The sequence below is a fragment of the Hevea brasiliensis genome, chromosome 5 (assembly GCF_030052815.1).
Source record: "Hevea brasiliensis isolate MT/VB/25A 57/8 chromosome 5, ASM3005281v1, whole genome shotgun sequence".
Taxonomy (NCBI): domain Eukaryota; kingdom Viridiplantae; phylum Streptophyta; class Magnoliopsida; order Malpighiales; family Euphorbiaceae; genus Hevea; species Hevea brasiliensis.
In genome coordinates, this window is record NC_079497.1 from 110,702,834 (window position 1) to 110,727,545 (window position 24,712).

The following is a 24,712-nucleotide window of genomic DNA, read 5'->3' on the forward strand; positions in this document are numbered from 1 at the left end:
TCTCTCCCTATTACAAATTGACCCATAAAAATATTTTTGTTGAATTGAATCAAACCTGTAACAATAAAAGCTCACTTTTCCCAAATCATCTTCAAAGTAATTGGAATTGCAAATTGCTTTTTTCACCTAGAACCCACAACATTCTTCTCCTTATTCACATACACACTAAAACTTTCACCTACCCATCTACCACTAGAACCCCTATTGTCACTATCTCCATCCCTCCAGCCACTACAACTACAACCTACAGCAACTAAATAACTTGCCAAAATTGAGAACATTGCCCCATTCTCGAAAATATCTCTACAACCCATTTTCCATAGAAATAAACAATCTCAAGCCAAACCACAATAAAACAAGGGTAGAAAGAAATCACAAAAGATGGTCCAAAGCATTAACATTTTTCAAGTGGGAATGTTACAAATCTCAAGCCACACATCTATGGAAAACCATAGCAAAATGAGAATTAAAGACGAAATTAGCATTTCACCGATATTTGTTTTATAATAGTAGTTGAATCACAATGAATAGCATGGCTCCTTCAATCAATCTCCACCGACATGCCCCACCTCATTTAGACAAGAAGGAAGCTCAAGACCACCCAACCTCAACAATCCCCATTAGTGCCTCTGTGAATCGAAGCCCACCTAGTTCAATACCATCATCGCCGTTCACTTCTCTCCCCTGTACAGATCGGTGCCTCACCTTTGTCGCATCCCCACCGATGCTCGCCATTCAGTTCACTCTATCAATCCCCACCAATGTCCTAGTAAATGTACTCTATTTGTTTCCCCAAACACTATTAAGGAAATGAAAACAAAAACACAAATAGAATCTGTTTGATGTCGCCAATGAATCAAGTTCAATCTTCATTATAAAGTTTATGGTGATGATGGCATGCAATAGAATATAAGAAGGGAGGAGAGGGTTGTCTTTGAGCTTTTGCAATAAAGAACGAAGATGGTAGAGGTTTTGGGAGGCCCACATCCTCTCTTTGTTGAGAAGAGCTATGGGAAAATTGATGGGGAGAGCCGGAGAGGTACAAGGTGCCGTCGAAGAGAGATAGGGAAAGGGAAGAATGTGTTAACTTTAACCTAACAAGGGTAGATTTGTCTTTTTACAAGCCACTAATGGCAAAATGGATTGAAGGACCTCCGATTTTAACAGAAGTAAACGTCGAAGACTAAATCGTTTAATTTTCAAAATATAGAGACTAAATAGTAATTAGTGGCAAAACTCAGAGACTAAATTATAAAATTTCTTGTATTATATTATGTAAAACACTGATTATTTGTCAAATGATACCACTTGGCTATTAGATATTAATTAATTTAAAATTGGGTTAGGTCTACTCCTGCTCGCACATGGGAGGCCCATTATGAGGGTTAAGCACTCTGGAGATTTTCTCTATTTATAAGGATTGAACACTTAACCTTGATTAAGGGATACAAAGTCTTTTACCACACGTACCAACTCTGTTGATTCCATTTTACTTCTTTTAAAAATTTTATATTTACTTTTTTCCTATTTTTTTTATCCTTTGATTTGTATATATGAAATAATTTAAAAAATAATACAAATAATTTGTTAATAATTAAACTTAAAAATTTAAGATTAATGGTATTTGCAAATAATTTATTTATCAATATTTGAGAAATAAATTCATATCTTACTTCTCTTAAATATTTTGTATATGACTTATTGAAATTTCTCTCTTTTTCACCTATTTTATATCAGTAATTTAATTATTCTCTATTTTTAAATATGCATAATTATATTTTTAATTATTTATTATGTTTTATTTTTCAAATCCATTATATTTATATCTACAATTCTATTTGTGTACATAATTATAGACTATACTTCCAAAAATAAATGTTTCTATAAAAGATGTAGAGTTTGAAAATGAAATACAAAATAAATGTTATTTATTTATATAGTTAAAAAAGTGTTATTTAAAAAAATATGAAATATTATATAGAAAAATAATGAAAATTTGTAATTGCTTAGAAATATAAAAGATTCAATTAAAAAAAAACTAAAAACCAAAAAAAGAAAAATCAACATAAAAAAATAAATATCAGAAATTAGAAATTTGTTTTGACTTATTATTATTATTATTATTATTAGACTATTTTCTAAATCAATCTAATTAAGAATATAAAATCAACACTAATTAGAAAATTTTAAACGGTAAAATGCATAAATATTTAAAATACTATTTTCTAGTTATATTATCAAAATAATAAAAATTTAAACATCTTAATTGTACTAAAAAAATCGAATTTCTTAGATTAATTCCTAAATTTAATCTTTTTTTTACTTAATCATTCTCACCTAATAGGAGAAAACTAAATTTTAATTTTATTTTAGACACAGGTGGGGGATGGGAGGCTCTTGTTAATTTCATATGTAATAGATCAAATCCTAAACACCACAGAAAATTACTCTCAAATCCCTTTATTATTATTATTTTTTTTATTAGTCACTTCTCACATTCATGCTTATCCAAACAGAGCCCTCCCCCTCCGCTTTTGGGTGTCTTCTTCTTTCTCCTCCGCTCATTGAATGCTTAATTTTAATGAGGAGCTCATATGTCAACTCCAATAAGAAATATTAGTTTGACCTTAAATATTTTTATTTTTTTTTTAAATCAGCAATCAATATTTTTGGGAGTTGTTGGAAAAGTCATTTTTTTAATTTTAAAAGTAAAGTCTTCTGCAAAATTTGAAAGGAAAGGTTTCCATATTTGGATATGGGAAAGTGAAAGGGAAGACAAATATGTTGTGAAAAATAAGGAAGAATTCTCACTTTTCCTTTTTTGTAAAGAGAAGGAAAAATAAGAAAAAAAAATAAGGATTATTTTATCCTATTTATTTTCTCTTTAATTTGAAGAAAAAATAATAAAAAATAAAAATATTATGCATTGAAATTTATTTTATATATATATATGTAAAACATTTATTTAATTTTTTATTTGTGTCTTTATTAGGTAAAATGATAAATTAATTTTTCTTTCACTCCTCTATTCCAATAAGGAGAAATAAATTATTTTAAGAAAATAAAAAGGAAAAAAAAAACTAAAGGTCTAGTCAATGATTATTCTCTATTTATATCAGTAATTTAATTATTCTCTATTTTTAAACATGCATAATTATATTTTTAATTATTTATGATATTCTATTTTTCAAATTCATTATATTTATATTTACAATCATAGACTAGAAAGTTTTTCAAATTCTTTATATTTATGTGCATAATTATAGACTATATTTTCAAAAATAAATGTTTCTATAAAAAATATAGAGTTTAAAAATGAAATACAAAATAAATTTTATTTATTTATATAGTTAATAAATAAATATTATTTTAAAAAAATATAAGATATTATATAGAAAAATAATGAAATTTGTAATTGTTGAGAAATATAAAAAGATTCAATTTAGAAGAATAAATTAAAAACCAAAAAAAGAAAAATCAACATAAAAAAATGAATATCACAAATTAAAAAATTGTTTTAACTTATTATTATTATTAAATATTAGCAGCATATTTAAGATTTTTTAAAGTATATTTATAATTATATTTGCTGTTATAGACAAATTCTTTCTAATAATATATGGGTTTTTTAAATGTAATTATTTGAAGGGTTTAGTCTTTTTTTTTTATTTTATTGTTATATTTTTATAAAGTAATATTTAAAAGAAAATACATAATAATTATTTACACCCTACTTGAGGGTGATAGAATAAAAGAAAGTTTTTGGTGATTTTCAGAATTTTTTAAAAAGAGACAGTGTAAAATAAAGTTTTATAAAATAAAATTTTTAAAATAATAGTGTTGAAACCTTCGTAAACCTTTAATATTTGAGATGAAAGTCAAATTTTAACCTAAAAATTAAAAGTCTACTACAAAGCTTGGAAGGAGATTGAGACAATGGAGAATAAAATTATATATATATATATATATATATATATATATATATATAAATAAAGATCCAGTCAGCGATTTGTGATTGGAAAATGTTTCCCACTATAAATTTTTATTAAATTTAATTTATTATAAATTTAAAATATAAATATATTTGATTCACTTACTTAATAAATAATCACATGCACCCATACTCCAATTTAATTTGAAACAGTAAATTGACGTCTGACAGTACGCCAACAGCGTAGCGCCTCCTTATTGCGACTCTTCCCTTTTTTTTTTTTTTTCCTTAATTTCATCGAATTCCAAATACTGTAATATTAATTTCATAATTAATAATTAAATCAAAATAATTTTGTCTTCCTTCATTGCATCGCATACTTGGATTGCCGGCAACTAGCAAATGCTTTGACCAGTGTTGTTCCTTCATGGAAACACAGGCTTTAACTGAAATTCTCTGCCTGTTTTCTTTTACTTGTTCCCTTTCGTATGATATAAAAGTAAGTGGCAAAATTAAACCCTGGAATATATAGTTTCTCTTTCTGGGATTAAAAGAAGAAGGATGGGAGATAGAGAAGAATTTGGTTATGATGCTATTGTTATAGGTTCTGGATATGGCGGCTCTGTTGCTGCCTGTCGATTGTCCCGGGCAGGAATAAAGGTCTGTTTATTAGAGAAAGGCCGAAGATGGAAAGCTGAGGATTTCCCAACTGATGCTTTGAAGATGATGTCAGCTGTGAGGATGGAGAATCAGAATTTAGGCATCAGTTTTGGCCCAAAACATGCTTTGTTCCAGGTTTTTCTTCCTTGTCTTTTCTTTCTTTATGTAGCTGTTGGATTGCATAAGCAAAACTTAGTAAGTATAAAGAAATTTGATGGCATTATTTATTTTAATTATTAAAGTCAAAAATTAAGATCAAATTAAAAGAAATTAACAAACGATTTGTAATGAACAGATTGATTTCAGTTTAAACATTCAAATAATAAGTTTTTCTTAAGTTAAAATATATTGTTCAATTTTAAGTAATTTCAATTAAAATATAAACAGTGAATAATTTATACTTTTATGTTTGTGGGGGATTCAAATTATTTAAGTGGGAAAATTAATTAAGCATGGACCAAATATAAGGTAAACTTCAATAATTAAAGAGAATTTTTTTTTTACCATGTAACGTAAAAGGATATCTTTGGGGCAATGGGGGGAAGTGGCCCCATTGCCTCATCGTAGATTCGTCCCTTGCATATCTATACGTGCAAGAACACATACAAATTGAAATAGAAGTATTATCATATGGATTTGAAGGCCCAACAAAGCATTTTTACATGTGCTTTTTCACAGAGATTGGTAGATTGATGACATACTTTTGTGTGAAACTATAGGTATATGAACAAAATGATTCTCTAGCTGCAGTAGCGTGTGGGCTAGGTGGTGGGTCGCTAGTCAATGCAGGAGTAATGCTGCCAACCCCAGTTCGTGCTAGAAGGAATCCAAAATGGCCAAAGGAGTGGGAGAAGAATTGGGACATTTGTGAAGCTTCCGCTGCAGCGATGCTGAGAATACAAAGTGTTCCCGTCAAGTTTCCAAATGCCAAAGTAATGAGGGAAATATTTGAAGGAGAGACTGAAGAAACTGTAGACAACTTAATGAATCTCAGTATAAATTTCGATGTTGAAGAACCTCCGTCAAATTCATTGAAGCTTCAACAGACGAGTAGCTGCTTGGCATGTGGAAATTGCATTGCTGGGTGTCCTTACAATGCCAAAAATTCTACAGATAAAAATTATATTCTTTCAGCAGTCCAGGTAAACTTTCTGCTACATCTTCTATTATCAATTGATGGCAATATATTTTATTTACATATGAAAGTGCACCATGAAGCAAATTCTTGTCCCGGATTTTAAAGTAAAAGCGTCTTGTGATGCAGGCAGGATGTACTGTAAGAACTGAGTGTCAAGTTCAGTATGTGACGGAGAACATGCATGAAGTTTTCCAACAAGAAATCAGTAGAAAAAGAAGATGGCGTGTTTACTTAAATGAGATTGACTATGTAACCTCTGATTTCGTAATCCTATCAGGTTGGCAAAGTAGCTTCAGGTAATCTGCTTCGTATTTTGATTTTCTTGTAAAATTTCTAATAAGCTCCTAATTTTTTCCCACAGCGGGAGTTTTTGGTACAACTGAGATACTTTTCCGGTCACAAATGAGAGGGCTGAGGCTTTCAAAAGCTCTTGGTTCTGGATTCAGCTGTAATGGGAATACAGTTGCTTATCTTGCTGGAAGCACTGCACCCTTGAGTGGTTATGGATTAGACAGAAAACAAATGTCAACGATTCCTTTTCAAGAACGGCCAGGGCCATCCATCTCATCAGCATTCACTTCTTCATTGGGCTTCACCATCCAGGTTGAAAAACTTCTGTGTTTGCAAAAATTTGATTTTCTTTTTAGTTCCACTCTATATTTTTAGTTGTTGAAGTATGGTGAAGTCATCACACTTAATGTGACCATAATAATACATTGAACAATATAAATTTTAATCTCTTGTAACTGGCTTTAGGCTGACCAGGTGCCATCTAATATATATGCCCTAATACTCATTTGACTTGAAGCTTACTTTAGTGAGTACTCTTCTTATTGAATTTGAATTACTCATGATGCTAGTTGGACATCCTTACAAAACGCAGCCAATGCGACTGCATCATTATCGTCCAATCATCAATAGTCTTATTAGTATGGTTCATAGGGAAAGAATGGTTATGCTGTATGGAGTTTAGCAAACTGCTATAGAATGATACAGAATTCAATGCTCAAACGGTTAAGAACTTCGAAGTAAGCAAATTCTCTTACTTATATTGGCCTCTTCTTGCTTACTGTTTTGCTTTTCCAGTGCAGAGTGCAGTACTTCCAAGGGCTTATCCTTACCTGCTGTTTAAAGGGATTGTGAGTTATGGCTGGCCAACAGGTTACTGGTTCTTTCATGGGATTATTGACAAGCTGAAGCATATCACAGGTCTTAAATCAACTCAAGCAATTGTCCTTAATGCAATGGGATATGATGAAAGTGATGGGAATATCGTGTTAGACAAAAACATGGACAAAATCTGCTTTACTCCACCTCACGATCCTTTGCTCCCACAAAAAATTGAAGCCTATCAAAAGTTAACCAAGAAATTGGGAGGATTCCTCTTTATACCTAGGTACAGGAGTACAGCAGTTCATCTTTTAGGTGGATGCAATGCGTCATCAGATTCTTTAGGTGGGGTTTGTAACCATAATGGTCAGGTTTTTGACCCAAAAACTCCTACCTCTGTGTATCCAGGCCTTTATGTTTGCGATGCTTCTTTAATCCCATGTTCCGTTGGATTGAACCCGTGTCTTACTATTGCAACAGCAGCTGAGCATGTAAGTAGGCACCTTGTCCAGAATGCTCTTGACTACAAGGGCAAAAGAGATAAAAACTTCGACATTTTAACTGTTGATCGAAACTCAGGTTTAGTTGCTGATAAAAATTCAGATATTGACCACAATTCAATTGTTCTGTTCAACGAAACTCTGAGGGGCTATGTGGGTGGTATGCCATGTGCAGCTTATCTCAAAATTAAAATGAATTCTCAGAATAAGCAAGGGTTTGATGAACATAATTCAGTTATCAGAGGATTTCATCCTTTTTTGAGGGGAAAAGTTGGTGGGTATGTGGTTTTTAGAGCCATCGAGAAGGATAAAATACACATCATAGATGGTGAAGTGGATATGTGTGTGGTGGACTGCAGAACTCCTTACACACAGTATATGCACTATCGTCTTCACCTTGTGGCTTCTTCTGGTTCAAAGTATGGTTAAGTTCGAAGTATAATCCTTTTCATTATATCAAAGAAAAATTCTTTCCATTTTATTTTTAGTTTGATGGAACTCCTGGAATCTAATTTGTTGCAGATATATTCTTGAGGGAAAGAAGATAATGAATTCATATCTCTTTGCGTCATATGCTTGGAAAGAGACAACAACACTGCATGTAACATTTAAAAAAGTTGCTGTGAACAGTACTAGGGAGATGAAGGTGGATTTAAAAGGAGAGCTTAGAGTTTCCTTGGTGGAGCTTCTGAAGAGCTTCCTGAGCCTTAAAGGAAAAGGTTCAGGAAGGTTTGTATATAGTCTTCTCCAGACTTTGCTAAGCACCTATGTCTTACAAATACCACGAGGGATTCACAAGGGCTTCATTCCCAATGATTCCTGCAATAAACCTTATCCAAGCAGCACACTCCATAAAATAAAAACAGGTATTCAGCAAGCCAAATTTCGGATTTTTCAGAGCTTGATATCGATGAGAAAAGTTTTACACCTAGAAATCCAAGTAACACATGCAAGGAAATCAGCCTAATGATTTGAACTAATGCATTTGGTGATTTTATCATTTATCTTTCATTTCTTCTGCACTAGTACTAGCATTTTTAATTTTGTTGGCTTTGGCTTCTGTATTTTATACAGAAGATGGACATTTCATCAGTTGCAGGCAATGGAAATGCATTCAAAATCCAAGGGGGCTTAAAGGAGAAAAACAATTAAATCCTGTTCTCCTTCTCAATGGTTATGTCACTGAAAGTTACTGGCTGCCAACAGAACCACATGATTTGATCAGAACCTTATTAGAAGAAGGGCACGAAACATGGCTACTGCAACCAAGATTGCACCCAATGAATCCGGCAAACAGCTTCACTATTGAAGATATTGGCAAATATGATATCCCTGCAGGTAAAGAAAAATGCAAACGAAGAGTACTTGATTAAGATTCTGACAGATTCATTACTTTTTGCATTTTCCCTAACCTTATTTTCCTTTTGCAGCAATTAATATGATCCTTGAATTACATGGACTTGGTACAAAGATACATGTAATTGCACATTGTGTTGGAGGCTTAGCCATTCATATAGCCCTCATGGGAGGGCATGTCTCTGCAGCCCATATAGCTTCTCTGTCTTGCACCAATTCTTCTATGTTCTTCAAGCTTATTACACTAGCCAGAATCAAAATGTGGCTTCCTCTAGTCCCAGTAAGCTCTTCATTACTGTTCTCTCTCTATGTTGAATTTACACATTTTTTCAGGAAATAGTTATCAAAGATCTTGACATAGAGCTAGGAATCATTGTTTAATGCAAAAAGAAAAACAATCAACTGCAACAATGGAATTGTTATATTTGTTTGATCCTAGAATAAATGATAGTTTCTAATTACTGCATTGTTGTAGAAATGCATAGCAATAGGCACAACTTGACTAAAACAAGACTATTTTCATCAATTTCTTGGGCAATGAAGATAAAACAGGATTCAAAACAAGTTAACTATATATCAGTTCCTTTTGGCTCAAGGCTCAGACTCTGATTTAACTTAATTTGGGGGTGCAGGTATCAATGGCTATACTAGGCAAAAAGAATATCCTCTCTGTGTTGGAAACATCAAAAACAAGTTTTCGACAATGGCTCTTGAAATTCATTGCCTGTTGCATACCCAGATACGAGAGATGCACCAGCAAGGAATGTCAGATCATTTCTGGAATATTTGGGAATGCATTCTGGCATGAAAACTTGACCCCCAGCTTGCACCAATGGTTGAATGAATATAGCTCAACAAGGCTTCCCATGGGAGCATTTCCTCACCTCAGAAAAATCTGCAACTCTGGATTTATTGTGGACAAGAACGGTAACAACTCATATTTAATCCACCCAGAAAGGATGGCAGTCTCTACGCTATATATTTCAGGTGGGAGGGAACTCCTTGTGACTCCAGAGACATCATTTCTGGCTAACAAGTACATGAAGCTGCACCAACCTAGTTTCAGACATGAAAGGGTTGTTGTAGAGGGGTTTGGACATTCAGATTTATTAACTGGAGAGAAATCTAATAAGAAGGTTTTTCCTCACATCTTATCTCATATAAGAGTAGCTGAACAAGAACAAAACGGTGTGATAAGCTTTAAGGGAAAGAAGTACAGCAAAGAGGCATTAGACTGGGGTGATGATCCTTATGAAGGATGCAAAGGACTTGGAAGTTGGCTCTCTCCCATGGCTATTATTTTGTTGGTCTTGTTCTTTTTGCTGCTGTTATTTTCTTTATTGATGTGATTTTTGAGTCTTGAATATTAATGCAGACATTATGTCTGACAGAACATAATAGCGAAAAAGATTCACATAATTGACTTGGAATTAAAGCTGAATTGTTATTATTGTGATGTGATTTTCCAGGAGTTTTGTATTTCAAATTATTACTATTCTCTCTGCATATGTTCTCTCTTTTTCTCTTCCTGCCCTCTCTCTGTCTCTTCCCTTTGCAAAAGGACAAGATAGGTTTATCTCCATCTTCAATGGTCTTTCGTCTCCAGCGAGCCTTAATCTACCCCAAGTTGTGAGCAGTTTTCAATTATAATTAAAAAAAGGAATCAATTTCAATTATTGTTGAAGAATATTTAAATATTTTAATAATTATTTCCCTTATTTTTTTTATTAAAATTGCACTTTTTTTTTTAATTCTCTCTTTTATTTGATATGAAAGTTCAAATCTACCCCAAGTTGTGAGCAGTTTTCAATTATAATTAAAAAAAGGAATCAATTTCAATTATTGTTGAAGAATATTTAAATATTTTAATAATTATTTCCCTTATTTTTTATTAAAATTTCACTTTTTTTTAATTCTCTCTTTTATTTGATATGAAAGTTCTTTTCTTTTCTCTTTTATCCAATCCAAATGAAGGGGTAGAAGACATGACGACTGTCTTTGTCCAGCGAAAATAGCACGAGCGGCTCAAGGGCAAGAGATGATGGCTACTCTCAAGAGCAAGAAGAGTTTGAACTTCCTCACTCACTTCCTCCACCACCGGAGTCCAGGCTTCAATTACTCAACCACACGGACGCTTGAACCACTAGCTTTCGAAGAGGTACGATCTTCCTCGGAGAAGCCTTGCACTTCAACGGCTTTTGTTCTTCACGGTCTCCTAGAATCTGGCCGCTACTGGCATTCCTTCTCTCGAAATCTTGCTTCCTCTCTCTCCAATTCTTCTTCTTCTTCTGGTAACCTCCCAAATCTTGCTGTCTCTAAGTTGAGCTAATTTTTGCTTGATTGGTGATGATGCCTTTGTAAATGCATAGAGTGGAGGATGGTGCTTGTGGATTTGAGGAACCATGGTATATCTGCCGATATTAAAGGTCTGGACCCGCCTCATGATGTTTTCAATGCGGCTAAAGATTTGGCTAATTTGGTCAAATCTCATGGTTGGTCTTGGCCTGATGTTGTTATTGGTCACTCCATGGGAGGCAAAGTAGCTCTCCAGTTCGCGCAGAGTTGTTCTAGGGGTGATTATGGGGAATCTGCTGTATGGCCCAAGCAGGTATCTTCATTTAGTTTCACGTCACAATTCCTTCTCACAAAATTTTGTGGAATTGAATTCCGTGTGTGATTTGAATAAAAATTAGAATTCAATTATAAGAATTGAATTGATCATAACAGATAAGAGTTTGAATTTCACGAAACCTATGTTAATTTTTTATATTAATTAACTAAAAAACTTACTAAGTACTATTAATTAATTAAAAACAAGAGAGAAATATTTATGTTAGTTCGTTGTTTTTTTTTTTTTTTTTTATACTTTCTCACTTTCTACTTTATAAAAAAAAATAATAAATGCTCACTTATATAATGTTAAATTATTTTATATTTATTAATATAATGTTAATTGTTATAAATTTATTAAGTGTAAGATTTGTTTAATAGAATAGAAAATTATAATTTTTTTAGTTTTACTCTTGAGGGTAGTATAGGAAGTGAGAGCAAATGAATTTCAATTATGAAATTATACCATGCAAAAGGAATTCAATTGAATTCTATATTTTAAGTTGTTTCATACAAAATAAAGAAATTCATTTCAAATGAATTTTAACTAGAATTCAATTAAATTTCACAAAATTTATAGAATGGAATTGAACCAAACACTATAAAGAATAATGAAGAATCCATTGTCATGAGGTTATTGAGTGCTAGGCTGCTAATTTGTTGATTTGTCATTGCTGCTTTGCTTAGATGATAGCTTAGTTACCATGCGTTATTTCTTTAATGTTAGATGGAGTAGCCACTATGGGTTCAGTGCATCACAGGCTGCAACCTAAACTTTAGGTTCACTTTCCTATGAATCCTATCTGGGCAACCTCCTTCCAAGCATGGTCCTTGGTGGAAAGGGGAAAAGACTGGCTACTTGAAACCATAGGGGACAATGTGACTTATGTCACATAAGTGCTGACTGCTGACATGGATAACCCTAAGTCTAAATGCTAAGAATAGCATCTCTTTGGGTGCCTGACTTTTCTATATATTCAAATCCATCGCTAGATAGTGTTCTTCTTCCTCCACGAGCTAGCATATGATAATTTAAGTGTTCATGGATGATGGCATCTATTTTGCCACAAGAAGTTGTTTTACTTTGCACAGTGTTGTGAATTGTGGTTATAAATGTAGCTTATTTCTTTAACCTTTTGCACCCAGCATCCTGAAATATCATTGCTTTTATTTAGGCTTTTTGATGAAAACATCATTTGAACTTGAAAGCTTAATGTTACAATTTTGTAGAATGTCCTATTTTGACATGTAAAGTGAAAGGTGAAATATCAAGTATTCAAGTCTAGCTATTCTTTTTTTCATTTGTAATCTCAAGAAGATCATGCTTAGCCTGTGAAGTTATGCATCCTGTTCTCTGTGGAGATTAATAATGGATGATTTACTTGCACAAGAGGAAATTTCTTTGCTTTCATATTTTATTTCCTGATGCTGAACAGCTGTGGGCTTTGGATTCTGTCCCTGGAGATGTAAAGCTTGAGACCATTGATGAAGTAGAGAAAGTCTTGAAGACCTTGCAGAGTCTACCTTCTTCATTTCCTTCACGGAAGTATGTTATCTCTCCTTGTAGTAATGTGCTATATTTTTTAGCTTTATTTGCATGGCCGTGTAATTGCTTTTCATTGTCCGGTTAATGAGGTCCAGATGCAGGTGTCATTGTAATTATTTTGGGCTTTGCATTTGTAATTGACTTCTCATATAAGGAATAATTTTCTCGTACATTAATTGTTAGAAACATAGATGAACGTAATTTTCACACATAAAAATGTACATGGGAGAGAGAGAGAGATGGGTGTTCATGCTGCATTAATTGCCTCAAGATTCTGATATAAACCATCACTTGTATTTATTAAACTTCCCCATTTTTCATGGAGCCAATAATTGATTTTTACGTTTTTCATCTAAGATGATCTAAACTGTATTGAAAGTACACAATTCAGGGAGTGAAATTTCAGTATGAAAAGGTTAAATTTTAACTTGAGGATGGTTTTCAATTATTCATATTATGAAATAAATTTAAATAATATCCGTCACTTTCTATGTTTCACCTTGTTTTGATTGTGGAGTAAGTCGCTCAAAATAAGTGTTGCCAGTGCAACCGTGCAAGTATAGATGAATCTATTTTTCGTTTTACATTCAGTTTTTAAGTTGGGAAAAAAAAAATAGAAGAATTGGGTGTGAGGAGAACATGGTCTTCATCTGCTCTGGTTTACTAACCTCAACACAATTTCAACTAGATCATCTTTTTACTTTCAAAATTAATTTTATTGATGTTTCTGCTGGTTTCAGGTGGCTTGTGAATCACATGATTGACCTAGGGTTCTGTAAGCCAACAGCAGAATGGATTAGTAACTATCTAAAGAAATCTGGAGAACAGGAGATATGGTCTTTTAATCCTGAAGGTGCCATCCAGATGTTCGATTCTTACTGGTCAATCTCTCTTCCTAATGAATCAGCTTCTTTAAATGCCCTTCTTTGTAGAATGAATAATGGCAATAATGATGCTTCAAGTTTTGCTTTATGTTTCTTTTGCTTCCCTTGCACTGCCTCTATGCATTTTCCCCGTGTTAGTTAAAGAAAGAATGTCAAATTCTCTAGGGAGTCATCATATTGGTCTTTACTGGAACACCCACCAAAAGGAATGGAGATCAATATTGTGGTCGCAGAGAAAAGTGGCTGTTGGGAGCCAGATGTAATTCAGCGACTTGAAAGTCTTGACAGTCAGAAAGGAAGTGGATCTGAGGGTGAGGTTTCACTTCATGTTCTTCCAAACTCTGGGCACTGGCTTCATGTGGACAATCCAAAGGGTCTTCTTCAGATTGTGGCGCCAAAGATCGCTTCTCTTTCAGCATTAATGCATAGCTATAGTTCAAGGGATTCATCATAAAGGAGTATTATGGGTATTGTCTTTATCCCTTATTGTAATGCAATAAAATGTTAATTGACACATATCATGATTCATGAATAATCTAATTTTTTGATAAAATATTTATCGGCATTTTAGCTTGTTGCATATAGGAATATGTAGCCCAAAACTTTCGAGTTTCGTGGACTGTATTGGTACTTTATTTTCTTTTAATTGTTTGTTTAACATATATATGTTGAGCCTAAGTGTTTTCGATTTCTTATTCGGATTATGAAACATTTGTGATACTATCATAGGAATCTCCACAGGTATAGATTTACGAAACAGGAAAACGTCGGTGGTTCCGCCACTCTGTTGTCTAAGTAAATATTTGGATTCTAGAGAATGAGAGTAGAGATGATAAATAAAATTCGTCCTTCGTACCTACCAATCCCTATATATTAGTTAGACTCCCATAAGGTTTAGTAGTGTTGAGTTATGATAGGGTTGATCTCTGAATATCTCGGACTATTTCTGTGATAGAGTTCTTATTGATATAGGAATCATTCTACTGTTAGGATTTTAAATCGTCATGCGAGTATCTTGGAATCCTGTCTTGAGAGAGGAGGACTCCCATGTCCAAATGTCCCTTATGCCTATTGTGCGAGCATAATTTGTGGCGAGCGTCCTTATACGTACTAAATGACCGAATGCCCCGAGGACATGATTCATGGGCGAACGCCCTTATATGGACTAGGCAGGCAAACGCTCCATGGGCGAGTAGCATCAATGTGAAATGAAAATTCTGGCGAATAGCTCATTATTTAACAAGCTTTTGGGGTCAGAACTGAGGAAGCTTGTTTTAAATCATTTGCCAATTTTTTAACTTAAAGGGGACTTTGTATAGCTTCTTTGCTTTAACTTGCACAAAAGGTTATACAAAATTGATTTCCGGATTAAAATTCAATTACACTAATTATTGGAAAGTTTATTTTAGTTCATTCGCAACTTTTTATTCAATTTGATTAAGAAATTTCAATTTAAGTTTAATTTAGTTAAAAAATTAAGAAAATAAAAAAAATTAAACTTGTTAATTTTTATATTTAAATCAAGAAATTTAGTTTCGTATCAAGAAATTTAATTTCAAAATCAAGATATTGGAATTCTTTTTTTTATTTAAATATTTAAAAAAAAATTAACCTATAAATTTTAAGTTTTGAGTTACATTAAATTTAAATTAAAATTTTTTTATTAAATTAAATAAAAAATTAAAAATGAGTTAAATTGAACTTTTTCATAAATAGAGGATTTAAATTAAACATTTTGTGCTATTGATTTCCATTCTTCAACTTTGTCACTTGGGATTGTTTACATTCAGTTTATTTTCATGGATGGTAAATCATCATAACTGAGTTTGTTCATATGCAATATTTTTCTCTTGGACAAATATATTATTCAAAGCATAGCTTTTGTTTTTCTCCATTCTTTCAGTAAATGTACCATAGTTTAGCAAACGAATTAGTAGGGGTTGAAACAGTATATCGACTTCTATTTGCTGCAGCTCAATGAGTAATAAAAATCGAACCAACCCAGGAGGTTCATCTGGACATAAAATCAGGTCCTTGTCGAACCGAACAAGAAGTTAATCTTAAAAAAGATGAATGACCTTGTGGCTAAACTGGTGATCCGTTGATGCAATGATTCATTGTCTCAATGAATTTAAATTTTAAATATTTTTAATATAACCTAATAAATAGTGAAATATTATTCTAAAAATAAAATTTATCAAATTAAATTTATTTAATTATATTAATAAGTATAATATGTAATTAATTGTATAATGATCCATTAGTATAATGAAAAATAAATAATTCAATTTCCTTAGGATTCCTTTATTTTACTATAGAGATTTCTGATATTATTACATTAAATTGCAGCCAATTAATTCTTTTTATTTAAAAAAAAATTATTTTCCTGCAATATAAATCATTTCTTTTACTTGTAAGTTTAGGGTTCAAATCTTAAAGTCATTTTTATTGGGAGCCTTTACTTATCCCACTATCAGTTCTAGTGTGTGACACAGGTAATTAAACAAAAAAAAACATCTCTTTTTATTATAATATATTAAAATTTATAATCGATCTATCCTTTGCTTCTTATATTGGTATTTTTAATTTAAATTTAGTTTTATTTAAATTAGTATTTATTTTATGTGCATTATACGTAATCAACATTTATTATATTTATTATATATATTCGTGATTTAATTTTTTTATTTGAATTTAAAAAAAATTATATTTATAACTAATAAACTTTAAAATTAATAAAAATTTTCTACCAAAACAAACAAAATTTAAAAAAAGGAATCCTATTCAAGTAAAAGTAGCAAGAAAAGTTATACAACATCTTAATTTTGCTAATAAAAATAAATCAAATGCATCCCAAGATACTACCTCAAAAAAAATAGTGAAAATTAAAAATGTTTTTTCCTACATTAGAATTCTTATTCAAACAAAAATAATTAACTCGATACTTACATAATTTACTATTTTTAATAATTTTATAAAAAAAATTAAATATTTATATTGTTCATTAAAAAGTGTATTTACAAATTGTAATACATGAATACATAAAGTATTTAAGTAAATTAGGATAAATTATATTTCTTAATAAAAATAGGATTTGAATTTAAGTAGAAAAATAATCTAACTGATAAAATTAAATATTTTCTTAAATAATAATCAATTTCTATATTACTTTTTAGCCAATCAAAATAAAATGAATTTATAATTTAGGGAATTATTTTGTAATTTTAAGAGTACAAAATAAATAAATAAATAAATATTGAAATTTTTAATATTTTATACTAATTATTGAGTTAATAATACTCAATATGAGACTCTTATAATAATTTTAATATATAAAAATAATAAATGGTTAAATTAATTCTAAAAGTTTTAATTTATAACTCATTTAAATACTACTAAATTCATTGATAGGCTTTTGTCCTAATGCAATAAAAATTTCAGACTTAATAATTTTTTATTTTATTTTATTTAAAATATATTAATTTTCAATTTAAATAATGAATATAATATTTTGTAACAATCCAAAATTTTTAAATTATAAATAAAATAATTTTAGACCTAATTGTAAACCTCTAAGAAGTTGAGGGACTAATAGTGTAATTAGAAGTTAAAAAAAAAAGGGACCCAAAAACGCTGCGCAGGACCCCCCCCCCCCCCAGCTCTCCTTCTCTTTCTCCTCGACTCTCTCTCCTCCCTCTCGTTTTTCTCCTTGCCAGTGACCACCCCAGCGGCTCCAGCGTCGACCAGTCCACCTCCAGCAGCCATGAATGCCGCCCAGAAGAGCAGCAACAGCAGCGGGGAGCTCGACCAACCACCCAAAGGCGCGAGACATGGGAAAGCTTCCAGGCCGTTTTTCGGCCGTTTCCGATGCCGAGAAGCCTACAAGCGGTGGTTGTGTGGCTCAGGCGTCCCTTTGGGACCTCCTTCGCCGGCAATAATAAAGTTTTTCCGGCGAGTCGAAGAGAGAGAAAGATGAGAGAGAAAATTTGGGCAGTGGCTTTCCGACCACTTTTCCGACGATCCGACCGTTGGATCAGAAATTTGAGGCAACCGATGGACTCAAGACGATGAGATCTTCGAGATAGGACCGGCCCCGCTCCGATCGAATACCGTTGGAAAAAGGAGATAATCGGACAGTCCAGATCATTTGGTGAGATTTTAGAACTTTTTCGATTTTCAAAATTTAAAAATAATTTTATGATAATTATTAACAATTTTTAGGCATAATTTAGGTGCAATCGGATCGAAAATAGTTCACCGATGTCGGGACCGCATATTCAGCCAGATCCGGCTGCCCGACAGCCTGTCTCAGAACATGTTCGATATTATAGTCAATCCCAACATTTTCAGACGTTCTGGATGCGTTTCAGGTGTCAGAATTGGCATAGGTAAACCCGAACTCCAAGTTGCTCATTTCCGGCTAATACCGATTGAGAATAAAATTCATAAAATATTCGTGGATGATCATAAAATTATAATTCCTTCTGCAATAGCCTTATAATATTATTAAGGACCGCAAGGCAAAATTTTAGAATTTTTAGAGCTTGTCTGAGTGAATTTTTATGAAATATCAATTATAAGGACTAAAACGTAATTTTTCAAGTTTATGACTATTGACTGTGTTGGAGGGCCCAGGAGGGGCTATATGACGTTGATGAGATGTGATTGTGAAAATTGAGATTTAGAAGTGTTCTTTGAATCGTTTTGCAGGTTGGGTAGGTCCTAGGTACAGAAGAAACTCTGCTGAATTTTCGGCATAAATTAGGATGTGTTTGCCTCTTTAATTTTATTTTTATTTGAATTGGCACTAATAAATTCACAATAAAATTATGTAAGTGATCAAGGTCAACCATCTTCCTTCACCCAACCTCTACCATCGTCTCTGGTGTATTGTGAGTAAAATATTAATTTTAATTATAATTTTAATATTATTATATGTTTAAGCATGCTCATGCATCACTTATAAATATATATCTATATAGCTAAATACTAAGCATGATGTATATTGCATTTTGAAATTGTTGAAGTGTTATGAATGTTGTTTGTGGTAATTTGGAGTAGTGTGCGTGTGTTGGCGTGCATGTGGTGTGTGGTGTGTGGTGTGGGATATGGACAGGACGGATAGACACGGCTTGAGAGACACTCGCTGGGACCTGGTCCTTCGGGGTAGACACGACTTGAGAGACACTCGCTGGGACCCCGCATTTGGTTTATTAGGCGAAAGTCCAGCTTGAGAGACACTCGCTAGCAGAGGTTGGGGATCAGCTCCCATATATGTATTATTTGACAGTGTTGGGTGTGTGAGTGCTCCAAATTGCCTTTTTGCTGATTGTGATATGATTGTATGAAAAATTTATAAGGATGTTGCATATCACTCTACAAGGTGCATTAGCTTTAGATAGCTATAGAGATTATGATTGAAATTGGTATTTTACTCTCTGAGTCGAACGCTCACTCCTATTCATCTATTTTTCTAGACTACAGGAGGATTATTTGTTGTGGCTAACTTGCTCTTCTTCTTCGCAGGTCCATTAATAGTATTTAATGTATTTTGTACAATTGAGTTAAATTTTAGACTCCGCATGTGTTAGAAGCACTTATTTTTATTTTGGGCCTGTATTATAAAAGTTATGTTGGACCTATAAAATTATTAACTGTATGCATGATGGGATTGGATGAGGGAGCTGAGCTCACATTTGAGTTATGACATTTGATTATGTGGAGGATGAGCTGAGCTCCCCAATTTATTATATATTGTGTTTACAGGTCGGGCGAGTCAAAAACTCCCCGTTAAATAGTCCATTTTATGGCCGGACTCTGTCCAGTTGAATTCTTAAAATTGGGCCCAAATGGGCCTTAGAGTTGGGTTGAGGAATAGTTAGACTTACTGCGGGCCTCGGGGGCTTTAGGCTGGCCAAGGTCCTAGTGCCGGTCCTGCCCATAGGTTGGGTTGTGACAAATGTGGTATCAGAGCTTAGGCTTTAGATTCATGGGAAATAATGTAATTGGGAGTGTAAAAAGGAGTCTTGTTAGGAGGTCACATGTGGAGTATAGGATTCTGTTTCGTCTTTTTCTGTAATTCTTTGTTTCTAGATTCTGCGTTATATCTCGGGAAATATAAGAGTGCCTCAGTTAGTGTCTTGATTTTCGTGGAGTACATAGAAATGTGAAATAGAGTTAGCAGACATGTTGAGGTCTGCCATGGAAATACTTTCTCTAAGAAACATTATATTTCTATCATTATGGGTCCAAGTGTTGTGCCCATCTAGTGCTAGGCACGAGTACATAAAGGTGAGTTTTGATAGTATAATTGCACTAGATAAGGGTAAGGATACCACTGCTGACAGTTGTCAGTGGATGACCCAGTCAGAGTAAGTTTATGATAATGGTAGATTCAAGAGAGATAAGAGATTAGGAGACCTAGTCTGTCAAGACGTATCGTAGTAACTATACAATGTTCTCGATGTTTGTTCTGTAAGCTGTAGATTACAGTACCGACATGAGATTATTGTGTAAAGTTGAGTGCATCCTCGTGGTGCTTCATAATGAGGGTGTTTGCGGATGGCCTCTATTTTGGTACAGTTATGCCAGAACAAAGTTCTATATCTGCAGAGGAGTTGGGAACTCCTGGTTAGGGATCTAGAGTTAGAATATTAAAAGTTAACAATTGGGTGGTAACTAAAGTCAGTGACTCGGTTACCCTAGCATGAGCTAGAGTTACATCAAGAGTTGCCATCAGACTAGAGGTTTCGGATTAGTTGTAAAGTAAAGGTGACACCTATAGAGTGAGACTATCTAGTCTTTGGTACGGAATTTTGGATGGTTTTTGCAGTACAACAGACATTTTGCTTAGAGCTTAGTGAAAATAGTATACCCGGTGTGTATTAGCAAGGTGTAAAGTACAACCCTACTACCTAGAGAAGGTTAGAACTGTGAATTGATGTATTACAGAACTATGATATGATAAGAGAGTCATTGATTTGACATGGTTTTTGGCAAGGTGGTAAATGTAGTACCTTTGTTGCAGTAAGTTAGGGTATAGTCCTATATTTTCAGAAGGGATCGAGGGTTATTACTGATAATGATGACTTATGGAATAGTGTCCCATATGGGACTGTAGCGTGAGATAGAGAGTTGTTAGCTCAGGTGTTCTGGAGAGGGTATGAGTTCCATGTAGGAATCATAAAACGTAAGATCAAGATGTATGTAAGCCTTTAAATTGAATGATAGGTTTGGATACCTAGTATTTTAAGTTTCAGCTAATTAAATGGATATAAAAAATTAGAGTTGCTAGAGATCCCCTCCCTAAGGTAGAAGGGGGTAGTATGTAGTCCAAAAGGGTAAGAACAGAGATCACGCAAGTGAAGTATGACTGTTATTCCCTAAGTTCATCCTTAGCTTCTTAATGCTTAAGACAAAAGTATACTCCAAATAAAGTAAAAGAAAAAGGACAGAAGTTAGCATCGATAAATCATAGAATATGTATATATATAGAGAGAGGGAGTGCGGTTCAAATGTAGTAGGAGAGATAGCCTAAATACCAGTAGAAGTTTAGCTAGGGTAGTTAGAGGATCAATTCTGAGTAACATTGAGGTATAGATAACGTGGTAGGGATAGTGTAAAGGTATAAGTTTCTGACATGACAATCAGGTTCAAAAAGAAAATAGAGCTAAAGAATGGAAGAGTGAAAGTTCAGATTTGGGTAAGATAAAAAGAGTTGGCTAAACAATAAACTAGAAAAACATATTAGGATAAGATTAGGAAGAATAGAGCCAAGATACTGAGGAGGTGAATGTGGTTCTAGGAACGGTAAATAAAAAAAAAAGTAAGGATAGAGAACGTAGAAAGGGATGGCATTAGGAAGAACATTGTCAAGTTATGGAACCCAGAAGTACTGGACTTAAAGCAGGTCATAATTGATATAGTGTTAGGAGCCTAAACCTAGAGCTTAGAGTTACAGGATCTGGATTAGACCTTATCTGTTTTCTACCCTCAAGGTAGGATAATGGGGCAATGACATAAGAACCCTTTTGGTTGTTGACAGTATAATGAAAATTAGGTGAGGTGTGCGACCAAAGTAGGTAATAGCTATTGAGCGTGCTGTAGTAACTTGAATTACATTGTCAAATAAAAGAGCAAGATCAGTAGGAGTAAACTGGATAAAAGTCAACATAAGGGATTTAAATATGCAAGATGAGGGATAATGTCACAGAGGCTCGATGTTAAAATTTAGAATGGTGAGACCTAGAGTCTAAAATTGGAGTTAGACAGATATTTTCAGTATGATCGATAGGATAATTATGTAAAAAAAAAAAGGAGTAATAATAAATAAATAAATAAATAATAGTATGATAATGTGTAGCAGAACGCTAGTAAATGTCAGAATAGGACAAGATAGGTATAGGTGTAATTATAAGATATTAAGAAGTACATGGATTAGAGGAGTGATTGTTGGTAAGATTGGAGTAGATCTGAAAGAATCTGTGAGTGCTTTTATCTTCTAGAATATAACCAAGTATAAGGAGCATTGGACAAATAATTATAAGTATGGAAGATAAATGAAGAGTAAAAAGGAAATAGTAAATTATAAGATGATATGTCAGGTAGGACAATAGTATAACAAATGGTAAATACAATTGATATCTTGTAATAAAGCACAATAATTACAAAGAAATAATGAAACTAAAAAGGGAGACTAAGGGGTATGAGCTAAACCTTGTTTATCAAACAATGATATACCATAAATGGTGGGAGAACATTTCTCCTTCTTTTCAAATTGGCTCGTGTTTCGATTGTAGGGGATTATGTTAAGAAGAGAGGTTGTGTCAAAGTGACCCAATTAATTAAAAATTTGATGGGCGTTAGTATATATCCAATCTTTTGAGGCAAAAATGATGATAAGGGTGTACCTAATATTAAGTATGAAAGGAAGATCAGAGTAGGGACAGGAGTTAAATTGAATTAGTTATGAAGGTTTGCAACCGTTTTAAACTATGAGCTAGAGGAAGTACTATTTGTGGGTGAGTTTCAATAGATGAAATTGCTGCTAATGGGAAAGGTTGAGGCTGAAGTTTGGAAAGCTATGGGTAGTATATGTGATTATATTAAGGAGAATGAACATGTGAAGTATCTTGTTTAGAATTAAGGCATGACACACATTTCCCACAGCCGTGTTAGTTCAGATGAAACTTATAGTTTTTGGGGCTCCTATCCATCCAGGATGAGCAATTTCCTACTAAGGCTAGTAGGGAATGATAATGTTCTGATAGTTACGTTAGGAAAGGGGATACAAAAGGAATTTTCTATGGTTAATTCCAAGTGTTACATAATGTGAAGAATGTGCTGGTACGAGTCAATCGTAAGGTTAGAATTCTGGAAGTAATGGAACTAGTAATCAAAATAAGACTAAGAAATAAAAAGAAAGTTAAAGTTGATGATGGGATAGACATCCTTAAAGGAAAAGGTGTAAGGGTGAGACAGGACTAAGATTAAGAAATAAGTACAGCAGGTTGAAAAGATATCAACAATAGCAGAAATAGGAAAAGGAAGTGGATAAGATCCAAAGGACAGGAAGAAAGCTCGGTAGAGCTAGTTAAAATGATGAGGATAAGAAGGAATAGATATGCTATGAACACATTAAGAGATGTTTGAAACAAGTTATTATGAGATGATAGATTAAAGGAGTAGTGGAGCCTCGATCTAAGTGCCAATGTGTCAGAAGTAGGTCACATACTAAGAAGCTTTAGGAAGAAGTCTAGATATTTTCGTTCCAGAGAAGGAGTGGGAAACGATAAAGTCGCATAGACTGAGTTGTCAGGAAATATAAACACTTTTGTCACCTAGAAGGAGAGATCCAGTTCACTTTCCAATGTTGATAAATGATACACTTGGCCCTTGGAGGGAACTCTACCTGACTAGTTACATAAGATGGACAGAGGTTAGTCTAAGTACCTTAGTAATGACACAAATAGATTGGAAATTTGAAGTATCATGAAAGTGAGAAGATGCATTGGTACTAACCGTTAAGGTCAAAGGACGAGTAAAGATTTAGAATAAAGATGCCTATGATAGGTGCTACAGAAAACATCTTATAGAATATTGTAGGATAAGGAACATAAGTCGTGTCCTTGGGAAGCGAAAGGTTGAGGGGTAAGCGCCAAGGTTGATTGAAATTAAGAGACATCAAGTCAAGTACAGAGAGGTATAGCGAATACTTGAAATGTCAGAAAAAAATGGCCAATGAATAGTTACAAGATAAGAGCCCTCTAGAAAGAGATAATGACAGATAGGACACTATAGTAGAATCAGAGAGCAGTAGAATGTCATCTATAATATATGAAGAGTTTGAAGAATAAATGTTTTACCAATCTCTGCATAGCTGGAGGGGTAATGATTGCACTTGTTCTAATAATCTTCTTTTCCTTATCTTTTGTTTATTCGAAAATTCGATGACGAATTTTTCTTAAGGGGAGAAGAATGTAACAACCCAAAATTTTTAAATTATAAATAAAATAATTTTAGACCTAATTGTAAACCTTTAAGAAGTTGAGGGACTAATAGTGTAATTAGAAGTTAAAAAAAAAAAGGACCCAAAAATGCTGCGCAGGACCCCCCCCCCCCCCCAGCTCTCCTTCTCTTTCTCCCCGACTCTCTCTCCTCCCTCTCATTTTTCTCCTTGCCGGTGAGAGACCCCCTGCCAATGACCACCCCAGTGGCTCCAGCGTCGACTAGTCCACCTCCAGCAGCCATGAATGCCGACCAGAAGAGCAGTAGCAGCGGCAGGGAGCTCGACCAATGATCTAAAGGCGCGCGACTTGGGAGAGCTTCCAGGCCGTTTCCGATGCCAAAAAGCCTGCAAGCGGTGGCAGGTGGCTCAGGCGTCCCTTTGGGACCTCCTTTGCAGGCGATAATGGAGTTTTTCCAGCGAGTCGAAGAGAGAAAAAGAGGAGAGGGAAAATTGGCCTAGTGGCTTTTTGG

At 33.6% G+C, this 24,712-nt stretch overlaps 2 protein-coding genes across 2 annotated transcripts; both read left to right on the forward strand.

Annotated features, from left to right (window-relative positions):
• The first annotated feature begins 4,342 nt into the window (after window positions 1-4,342).
• On the forward strand, window positions 4,343-10,151 carry LOC110649671 (uncharacterized). Its single transcript, XM_021804340.2, has 9 exons — window positions 4,343-4,726; window positions 5,311-5,733; window positions 5,856-6,006; window positions 6,091-6,332; window positions 6,821-7,758; window positions 7,862-8,205; window positions 8,414-8,677; window positions 8,770-8,975; window positions 9,328-10,151. Exons 1-9 carry the CDS (start codon window positions 4,493-4,495, stop codon window positions 10,042-10,044), a joined length of 3,519 nt encoding a protein of 1,172 aa, XP_021660032.2. The 5' UTR covers window positions 4,343-4,492; the 3' UTR covers window positions 10,045-10,151.
• A 490-nt stretch (window positions 10,152-10,641) lies between these two features.
• Window positions 10,642-14,413, forward strand: LOC110649665 (uncharacterized). The gene is made up of 5 exons (XM_021804334.2): window positions 10,642-10,986; window positions 11,065-11,303; window positions 12,742-12,851; window positions 13,592-13,732; window positions 13,901-14,413. The coding sequence occupies exons 1-5, from the start codon at window positions 10,734-10,736 to the stop codon at window positions 14,187-14,189; spliced, it is 1,032 nt and encodes a 343-aa protein (XP_021660026.2). The 5' UTR covers window positions 10,642-10,733; the 3' UTR covers window positions 14,190-14,413.
• Window positions 14,414-24,712: the final 10,299 nt, after the last annotated feature.